General features: G+C 46.3%; 1 protein-coding gene across 1 annotated transcript; it reads right to left on the minus strand.

Annotated features, from left to right (window-relative positions):
- Positions 1–866: 866 nt before the first annotated feature.
- On the minus strand, positions 867–2,747 carry LOC136154666 (melanoma-associated antigen 10-like; the record flags this gene model as incomplete). The annotated part of the gene is made up of 1 exon (XM_065916858.1): positions 867–2,747. A coding segment is annotated over one exon (1,209 nt), but the record flags the coding sequence as incomplete, so codon positions are not given.
- Between the last annotated feature and the right edge of the window lie 7,947 nt (positions 2,748–10,694).

A 10,694-nucleotide genomic window follows, 5' to 3' on the forward strand; every position in this document is an offset into this window, starting at 1 on the left:
TTCGATCCCTGGGTCACGAAGATCCCCTGGAGGAGGGCATGGGAACCCACTCCAGTATTCTTGCCTGGAGAATCCCATGGACAGAGTGGCCTGGCAGGCTGCAGTCCATAGAGTCAGAAAGAATCAGACACAACTGAAGTGACTTAGTACGCATGCACACTCAAAATAACCTATCTTTAGCGGGATCTTAACAGAATTGGCTCTGACTCTCTTAGACCAGGGACAGGAATGCCAGCCTAGTGGCTTCTGGGTATCACCTCAAGAGAGTATCACCCTATTCTCAAGAAATCACTGCAGATGATATGTATAGCACACCTTCAAGCACTGTATTCCCTGCACTGGAACAAGAGTTCAGGGTACCTCTCATACCTACCCCAGGTAGGGATTTCCCTCTGGTTTATCCCTGATCCAAAAGTAACTACTAAGCAATTTTCCAGTCCATGCTCTTCTCTCATCTCTACAACACACAGTCTGAGAGTCTGGCCTCTGCCATCACCCATAGCTTAACTAATAATTAACTCTCATAGAAGGAAATGCAGTTCCCAAAGCCCCAAACTGCCCTAGCTCAGGGCATTTCCACCTGACTGCTCCCATCTGGAGTCCTATCTCTTACTCTTTTTCCAACTGTTGTTTACGTAATGGAGGACATCTTAACTTTCTTCCTGATATTATTGCTTCTCCTAACCTCTTCCTTTCTCTGGGCAGGAGTATGTCTTGCTTAGCCTCAGATTTCCACTGTTATCACAGTGCTTTCTAAAGAAAATACATCCAGTTAATGTTTGATGAATAAATGAGTCAGTGAGTCATTTTTTATTTACTAAGATTAAGATCACTCTTACTTTTCTGAATAAGCCAAGCAAATTCAAGTATATATCTTTTAATTTTACTGAACAATAAACTAAAATAGCTAAAGGGAATCCAAAAATTAAGATTTGCTAGTTAAGATTATGCCTATTTTCTTGAATAAGCCAAGCAAGGACAGGTATATATTTTAACATTACAGGAAAATACACTAAAGTGGTTAAGAGAATCCAAAAAGTAGGGTTTGCTTAGATTACTCTTACTTTCTTGAATAAGCTGTACAAATCCAGGTATACATATCTTAAACTTAACAGAATAGACTAAAGTGGTATGGGAATCCAAAAATGAACCACGTTTTACATTTTTTTCTCTATTGCCTGCTGAGTTTTTCCATATTTCCAAGAAAATCCCAATATCATGTTATCTTGTTCCAGGTCACAAAATACAATGAAAGGTTCCCCAATTTGTTTTGCAAACTATCAAAACTCTTATTCTTAAATCTGATAAATGTTTAGCAATAAATGTGATCAACATCATTCATAAACAGATTCTAAAGTCAATAAACCTATTATAAAGAAGAGTATTTGAAAAAATATTGAAAGAGAAGAAAAAACGATGAACTTTCAAGTCACCCATACAGAACAGGAAAACAAAGTTGTTGCACAGAGTGTTCTCCCCAGCCTGACCCTGACTGTCCTCTACCTAGAAACCTGACTGCCCTCTTCAAACACAGTGCATCATCCTTCAGTTGGGTCAGGAATTACTGGCAAATGCTGAACAGTAAACATGGCAGAATTACTATCCATGGAGTTATTTCTGGCCCCAGCTCTCTCTTCCTCATCTCTTAAAGCCTCCTCATACCAGAGTGAGAAGGAAATGGGGTCCATCCCTTTGATCTTGGCCAAGAATTTCAAAACTTGCAGCTTGCTGGTTTCAGCATAGGCCCTTGGACCCCACAGGAATTCGTACCGTGAAGGATCACTATTAGGTACCATCCGGTACTCTAGATAATTCTCCTGCACCCAATCTCTGGTGATGAGCTTCCTAGGTTCCCCATAAATGAAGTGCTTCCTCCCAGCATGGACGCCTATCATATTCAAGAAACCCCAGATGTTTTCCTCAGGGACACAGTTGCCCTCTATGAATATCACACCCAGGATGATTATCAGAAGGCCATTTGAAGGCATGCTCTGATCATCACTATCTTTCTTATCATGGGTGAGGCCTAATGAGTTGACAAGGACGTAGGAGTGGGTTTTAGGGTCCACTTCCTTCACATCAATGCCAGAGATCACCTCTAGGCACTTAGAAGCTTTCTCAAAGATCACAGGGAATTGATTGTTATCCCTTTCGATGATAACCTTTAGCATTTCTGCCTTTGTGATGGGCTCCTTCTGTTGATATTTGAGGATCATGAAATGCACCAAATTTACCACCTTCTCATTTAGCAGGTTACTGGGCAAGGATTTGGTGTCTTCTGAGGCCTGGAGAGAGCCTATGCCCTCCTCTTCTTGGCTGCTGTAGTCTTCATCTGATGTGCTCCATGACGTGGAAGAGAAGAACCTCCCAGGACTCTCCAGAGGCTCCTGCTCCTCCTCCTCCTGCTCCTTATTCTCCTCCTCCTCCTCCTGCTGCTCCTTCTCTACCTCCTGCTGCTTCTCCTCCTCCTGCTCCTTCTCTTCCTCCTGCTCCTGCTCCATCTCCTCCTCCTGCTGCTCCTTCTCTACCTCCTGCTGCTTCTCCTCCTCCTCCTGCTCCTTCTCCTCCTGCTGCTCCTTCTCCTCCCGCTTTTTCTCCTCCTGCTGCTTCTGCACTAGTGTGCCCAATATCAGAGGAGAGGAAGGGGGGGAAGAAGAAGGGTAGGAGAAGGTGAAAGAGCAAGAAGAAATGGAGAAGGTCTCCTCCTCCTCCTCCTCCTCCTCCTCCTCCTCCTCCTCCTCCTCCTCCTCAGGTATGGGATCCTGAACCATCAGCAGGCCTTGTATCTCACTTCGGGCCTTAAAGCCTGGCTCAAGTGTGAGGCGTGGACGCTTTGGAGAGTGAGGCATGATAACTCTTGTTGGAGGGAGCAGGTAGAAGTGTTAGCAGGATGGTGGAAGATGGGATCCCACGGGCCTGAGGGAGAGAGAAAGTGGGTCAGCAGCCTCATCAGAGAAATGTACCCTTGGCAGCTCTTGACAAAGGCTGGCTTACAGATCTCCTCTTTAGGGAGTTCTCTAGGGCCTCACAGGGCTCCTGTCTCCCTGGACAGTTTGTCCCCTGGGAACCTGTAAAAGGATATTAGAAAGCTCCTCAGAGTGCAGCCAACCAGCACAGCCCAAGGCTTCCAGGGATGACTGTGGCAGGTGGGGTCAGGCACTGTGAGGTCCCTTCTGGTCTGGAATAGTTGGGGTCCTTGGTAGACATTCAGAGTATGCACCTCACCTTGACTTCCCAGCACTGCCTGGGCTTCCTCTGCTCTGCTGACCTGAGGACATGTGCCTCACACCAAGGCCTTTAGCTCATAGTTCCTGGAGCCCCCGACAGCGAGGAGAGGTTGAGTTCTGTGAGGTCATTGCTATTCTGGAGTGGATGATCCCCTCCATGCTAAGGTTCTTACCTTTGCTCTAACAAGGCTTGTGCCCCCTCTTTCCCTACCTCCACTAGCTAAAGACAAGAGCTTACATTCCTGAGACAGATGAGAAGTGAAGGGCAACACTTTCAGCCACACCTGCCCAGGGCCTCCCAGTGTGACAGCAGGAGCTGAATGAAGTTTGCGGGTTCCCCCTCTCTCCTAGCTGAGGGTTACCCTCATTCCTCACGTTGCTGCTGGTTGGTTCTGGGACTCCCTCTGCTGTCCTGAGTCTGGCCCCTTCAGAACAAGCCCTCACCTGCCTGAGACCACCAAGAAGGAAGTAAGGGTACACCATCTGACCACTGTGCCCAGGGCCTCCCAGGGCTGACCACAGGGGCAGGGCAGAGTTGGGTATGCCTTGGGTCCTCAGGTTAGGGTGTGCCCTCACTCAGGATCCCTATCTTACCTTAAACTCTGGCAGAGTCCAGGACTTTTCCCTCTGCTGACCTGATATAGTTTCCCCGCAGACTGCCACTTTCTCAGAACAAGGACTTCACCTCCCTGAAAAACCCATGGACAAAAATGAGGCACTACAGCTTACCACCCTTGCTAGGTCCTTCCAGTGCTAAAAGCAAGTGCTGGGCCCCATGTGTCCTTTGGTAGGGCTATCTTCAGTCCTCCCTCACGGTATCCATTTTTACCTCGACAGGGCCTAGACCATCCCCTGCTGACTGGACATTACTGCCTCAGACCATGACCTACCTTTCTGAGACAACTCTCTCATTCTTGGATAAAGTGGGGGCATATCATGTACAACCAATCCTGCCTGAATCCTTCCAGGCCTGCAGACAAGAGATAGCTAGACTTCACGGGTTCTCTTCTTTCTGGCATTGAAAGTGCCTTTGGTCCTCACCAAGTGTCCTTACCTTGACTCTGGTAGAGTCTGGGACTTTTCCCTCTTCTGATCTGATGTGACTCCGTCAGCTGACCTGTCTTCTCACTCACACCAAGGCCTTCGTCTCAAGACCTGAACACCCTCAAGACAAAAGTAAAGAGACATTACATTCCAACCACCCCTGGTTGGGAGTCTCCCATGGCTGGCAGCAGGGGCTGGGCTTCCTCTTCTGAGGTAATTCTGTCTTCCCTCAATGTATTCTTTACTCCTGGAGGGCCTTGCCCACTTTAGGTGGTGACCTGAAATCATCCTTCTCAGACCAAGGTTTTATCTCCCAGGGACACTTCCACATACCCCTTGCAGGGAGTGAGGGTACACCACATCTGAGCATTCCTGCCTAGATCCTTCCAGGGTGGAGTTTCTGTGAGACCCCTTCTGTCTGTGTTAGGGAGTAACCTTAGTCTTCCTTCAAGGCCTTTACCTTACCTTGACTCCTCAGATTCTGGAACTTCCCCCTTTGTTGATGTCATCAGCTCAGACCAAAGTGTTCATCTCCCTGGGACACCCCATACCAAGTAAAAAGACACCAAGTCCAGCCACCCCTGCCTGGGGTCTGTTCTGGCATAGGGAATGTACTCAATCCTTGCTCAAAGTATTCATCTGTACCCCTGGCAAGGCTTGTCCTACCCTCTGCTGACCTGAAGCTTTCTGCTCCAATCCAGACCTCACCTCCCTGAGACACTCCATCCCCTGAACTCCTGGTAGAGCTTGTGGCAGAAGTGAGAGTTCCTCCCCTCGGTTCACCCCTACTTGTATCCTCCCAGGGCTGAGATTCTGTGGCATCCTTCTTTTCAGGGAAAGGGGGTCTTCAGGCCTCTCAGTGGTCCTTACCTTGATACCTGACAGAGCCTGAAACTCCCCCCTGTTCTAAACTGATGTGTCTCCCCTTCAAAGGGGTGCCCTCACCTCTCTGAGACCCCCTCTCCCCAGTAAAAGTTAGGAAATGCCACATCTGTCCAATCCTGCCTATGGTCTCCTGGGGCTGACAAGAGGAGCAGAGCTGGACTGGGGCCCCTTCTCTCTAAGACAGATATTTTCAGGGCAGGCAAGGCCAAATCTACCTGGGGAGGGAGGTCCTCTCAATCCTCCCTCACAGTCCTCTCTGTTATCCAGAGGTCTACCCCTCAGAAAAGTCTCACCTCCCTGAGACTCCCAGAGTAGAAGTCAATAAAGCCATATTTGGCATCCCTGCTACATGGCCTCGCAGGGCTGACAGCAGGGGCAGGTTTCTGGGAGATCCCTCTTCACAGGGTGGGAGGTCCTATAGATCTTCACTCAGAGTACTTATCTGGGTGCCTGACAGCATGTGGCTCTCCTCCCTCTGCTGAAATCAGGCACACCCACCAGACCCAGGTCTTCCATCCTGGGAAGCCCCCAGAAAAAAAAGTAGTCAGGGCCCAAATCCAGTAAGCATCCTTGGTTCTCCTGTATTGATGGCAAGAGCAGAGAACTGCTGGGTCCCATGTGTTCTGGTGTAGGGGGTGCCCTCAATCCTTTACTTTACCGTGGGGAAGGCCTGCAACTTCTCCCTCTACCGAACTGTCCCTGCTCCTTCAGACTTGGTCCTCACTCCGCTGAGGACATCCAGAGAAAGGTAAAGAGAGACCACACCCTCCCTCCCCTACCTCCCACCCCTTCCCATTCCACTGCCCTCCCCACCCCTCCGCCCAGCACCTCTGAGGGCTGATAGTAGGGGCTGACCAGCATATCTTCTGCAGCAGGGAGCTCTGGCCCCGCTTAGGGTATTCCCACCACCCCGCAGGCAAAGGCCTCTCTCCCCGGAGACCAGCCCCACCACGTCCTGAGGGAGCAAGGTCCACCACTCCCGAGCGCCACGGCCAAGTCCTCTGGGTGACTGGGGCGGTGGAGCGGGGTTGGTGTGGCTCCTCACCTAAGGAAGGTCTCCCCCAACCCTCAGAGTTTCACATTCACGCCCCATGGGCCCACCTCCCCTCCTTCTCTTGACCTGAGGCCGTTCCCTCACCCTGCAACCACCATCGCCATGAGGTGACAGAAGTCAGAAGACAAAAATGGGTGCAGCGCCCCCTAGCCCAGGGCTGAGAGCAGGCGGGGAAGGCGTCATGGGCCCCTGGGTCTCCAGGGGGACCCCTCAGCCTCACAGGGTGGAGCGGGAGCTTTCCTCTGCATCCTCACCTCCACGTCTCCCACCCTGAGTCCTCCACCGACGCCTCAGTGCCCCAGTCCCCTGGGGGCAAGTCAGCACACATCACACGGAGGACCCCTGCCTGAGGCCTTCTGGGAAAGATGACCGAGGCATAGCGTGCCAGAGGATCCCGTCCCCAGGGGCTAAGGAGGCTGCTCTCCCCTGCTCTGGGTCCTCGCCTTAAAGGCCGACGGGGCCTGGGCTCGTTCCTTGGTGCCCCAAGGCCAGCCTCCTCTAACAGGCCTCACCGCATGTCCAGGAAGCCTATGTGGGTTCTCAAAGCTGAAAGCAAGCACCCGGTGGGGCTCCCTCCACCTGACCTGCAGTGGGCTTCTCCCGCTTCTGGGTGCTCACCTGATAGACAACAGCTGGACTCCTTCCCCGGCTCCTCAGAGCAGCCTCCTGTCCCTCAGACTCCAGAAGAAATGGTCCTGACACACCACCTCTGGGGTGCTACGTAGTCTCCCAGGGATGGCTGCAGGGCTAAGGCGGGGCCAGGCTTCCCCGCCCCACCCACGAGGTGGGTTTTCGGCTCTACCAATCAGACACGGCCAGCGTTCCCACTCGTTCTGAGGGGCTGGATTTCCAGTTCTATCCTATGAGACACAACCAGGGTTCCAGCTCTTTCTGTGGGACAGGACCCAGTTTCATGGCTGGCTGTGCGGCCGGGCGGGGTTTCCGGCTCTACTCTGAGAAGTGGCCAGGTTTCTCCACCACATCTGTGAGGCGAAGCCAGGGTTCCCACTCTTTCTGAGAGGCAGAGCCGGATTTGCAGCTCTACCTTAGGAGACACGGCCAGGTTTCTCTGTCCCATCCGTGAGGCGAAGCCAGGGTTCCCACTCTTTCTGAGAGGCAGGATTTCCAGCTCCACCTATCAGACACAGTCAGGGTTCCCGCTCTTTCTGAGAGGCAGGATTTCCAGCTCCACCTATCAGACACAGCCAGGGTTCCCGCTCTTTCTGCGGGGCAGGGCCCAGTTTCATGGTTCTTTCTGTGCAGCAGGGCAGGGTTTCCAGCTCTACTATGAGACGTGGCCAGGTTTCCTTGCCCCATGTATGAGGCAGAGCCAACGTTCCAGGCTAAATGCTGTGTAAAAGAGTCGCAGCATCCATGAGAGGGATGAAGCCCAACTTCCTAATGGGTCTCTTCACTAGCCAGACTTAGATTTTAGAAACTTTTGCTCTAAAAAATGTATTTTCTCCATGGAAGAAGCTGAACAGTTGTGATTATGGGATATTCTGCCTCTTTCGAGCTTATCTAACTCTGCATTGTCCAATGAGGTGACTTTTTTTTTTATAACCCTCATTCTTAGAAATATATTGTACATTGTGTATCTCTACCAAATATATATGTAGAATATATGTGCGTGTGTTTGTGTGTATTTCATGAATATCTACCCTTACTGTGGGTGATTCATTGTGATTCTCACTATTCCATTTTTAGCCCATTTTTTATAAAATGGACTAAAATAGTACATTAAAAAAAAAGACCAGTCTTTTACCCACTAAAGGGGTTTCAACTGATTATTAGCAGACTCAAGTCATACTGGTTAAATCAATTTTTCCTGCTGTCCTGCTGTCCTCAAGGATACTGGCATCTAGGGTCTGAGGTGCAGCCTCAGATTACTATATTGAAGTAGGAGCAGAAGCTTTTAAACTTTACTCCTCCCTATACTGTCATCTTCCTTCTATTATAATCTGTAAACTCTCTCCAACCTCTCTTAGGCCCAGGACTTCTTCATGTAAACACAAGTTCAACACAGTCCTCAGTCTTCCCCAGGGGTTTCTCATGTTTTGTTGCTTAGATTTTATTATGTACAGTTTTGAGATTTCTTTTTATTCTACCTTCTATGGTTTTCCAGGCTTGATTTTGGGAGAAGACAACAGGCCAAGTTTGATTGTCATCTTAGCAGCTACTCTAAGGCATGAAATCTGTAAATGAGAATTGACATCTTTACAATGATGTATATCCCATCAGTAAGTATGATATACTGCCCTATTTATCTGAGACTTACTTTACCTGAATCTATCAGTAAACTTTTATAGTTGCCTCCATAAAGATCTAAAATGTTTTTGTGATGATTCTTTTAAGGTACTTTTTGGATTTTATTGCTGTTGTGAATGGGATATTTTCTATTACATGTTCTAATCTGTTACTGCTTTTATGTGACAAGCCTCTGGCTTTTGATATAGTGAATTTATACTTTCTGAGGTTTCTTGTTCATTTGAATATTCCACATGCTTATTCTTTAGAATTCTCTACATAGGTGATATCACCAAGTAGTAAAACTTTCTTTTCAATATTCATACCTCTTATTTATTTTGATATCCACAGTTCTGACTTTGTGTTCCAGTATCATTTTAAATGATAAAGATTATAGCATGTATCTATTTATTTTCCCTGACTTTAATGGAAATGCTTCTACTATTTCACATTAAAGCATGTTTGTTGTAGATCTGGGGGGATGAAAGTTCCCTTGTAACCTTAGTTTGCTAAAAGAATTCCCATAAACTTGTATTGAAATTTTCTAAGATTTTTTTTTAATGTACCCATTGAAGTAATGGAATGGCTTTCTTTTGTTATGGGCTGAATTGTGTACCCCAGAACTTATACGCTGAAGTCCTAAACCTCAGCAACTCAGAATGTGACTGAGTTTGGAGATAGGGCCTTTAAAGAGATAACTGACTATGGCTGATTCACATCAATGTATGACAAAACCCACTGAAAAATAAAAAAAATAAAATAAAATAAAATAAAGAGAAAACTGAGGTAAAATGAGGTCATAAGGATGGGGCCTAATCCAATATGACTGGAGTTCTCATAAGAAGAAGGGATGGGGAAACAGATACACATAAAGATCATATGAAGACAGAAAGAGAAGATAGTCATCTACAAGCTGAAGAAAGTGACCTCAGGAGAAACCAATCCTGACAACATATGAATTGTAGACTTGTAGCCTCCAGAATTATAAGGAAATAAATTTCTATTGTTTAAGCCTCCTGATCGCTGGTATTTTTGTATGGCAGTCCTAGCAAACTAACACACTCCTGTAATTTGTTAATGTAGGGAATTATAATTGAAAGTATTTCCTAATGTTAAGTCATGTTTTTATTTCTCAGACACTATCTCTTTGTTCATTTAATTCACTGCTATGCTGAATATGCTATTAATCTATTTAAGGTATTTACTGCCATGTGAATGAGTTTGGCTCAAGTGTTATTTTCATGGGGAGTGCTCATCTCGTTTTTGAATTAAGGAGAGCTATCCTGGGAAAAATAGTTGAAAAACTTCCCACCATTTTATATGCTTTAGAAGAGGTTACATGACATGGTGATTTGGCTCTCTCTGACCATTTGATAAAATTGGCCTTCAAACTGCTTGTTCTGGAGCATATAAGGATGGCTTAAACTTTGAAAATACTTTCCGTTTTTATTGTTCAGTTGGAAGTTTCTATTTCTTTATGAGGCAATTTGATCTTTCTTTTCCTAACAAGTCATTGCTTTCACTTAGGATTTCATATTTAATGACATGATATTTATAATAAAATTTTTATTACAGAAATCCTAAAACATACACAACAGTAAAGAGAATAGCATAATGAACCCAATATACTTGATAGTCAGCATCAACAATCATTAATGCATGGTCAACATGGTTTTAATTATACCTCCATCTACTACCATCACCAGTCTTTGCTTCTTGAATAATGTAAAACAAATTTAAAATATTATACTGTTTCATCTCTAAATACTTCAGTATGCATTTTAAAAGATAATTACTCATAAAATAAGAACTCAGTGCAATTATAAACCCTAAAAGTTTCTATTTACATATATATTTCTTAACTGGTTTCCTTCAAATTGGTGCCCAAACATGATCTATACATTGGTATTGCTTATTATGTCCCCGAAGTTATTTTTAATCTACAGGTTTCCCCACATACACATAAAATTTTTTCATTGCAATTAATTTTTGTTATTTAATGAAACACATATATATGTCCTGTGTTCTGTCCTATTTTCCCATAGTGTGGATTTTGTGGATTGCAACAATTTAGTGTCTTTTAACATGTTCTTCAGCCTTCTGTACTTATTTTCATTGCTAGTTAGAGGTAGAGACTTGATCAGATTTTGTTTGTATTTTCATTTGTTTTCCAAGACTACTCCATAGGTGATGTTGTGTACTTCCAATGGTGGTTTAGTCACCAAGTTGTGTCTGAC

Source organism: Muntiacus reevesi, chromosome X (assembly GCF_963930625.1).
Source record: "Muntiacus reevesi chromosome X, mMunRee1.1, whole genome shotgun sequence".
Lineage (NCBI taxonomy): Eukaryota > Metazoa > Chordata > Mammalia > Artiodactyla > Cervidae > Muntiacus > Muntiacus reevesi.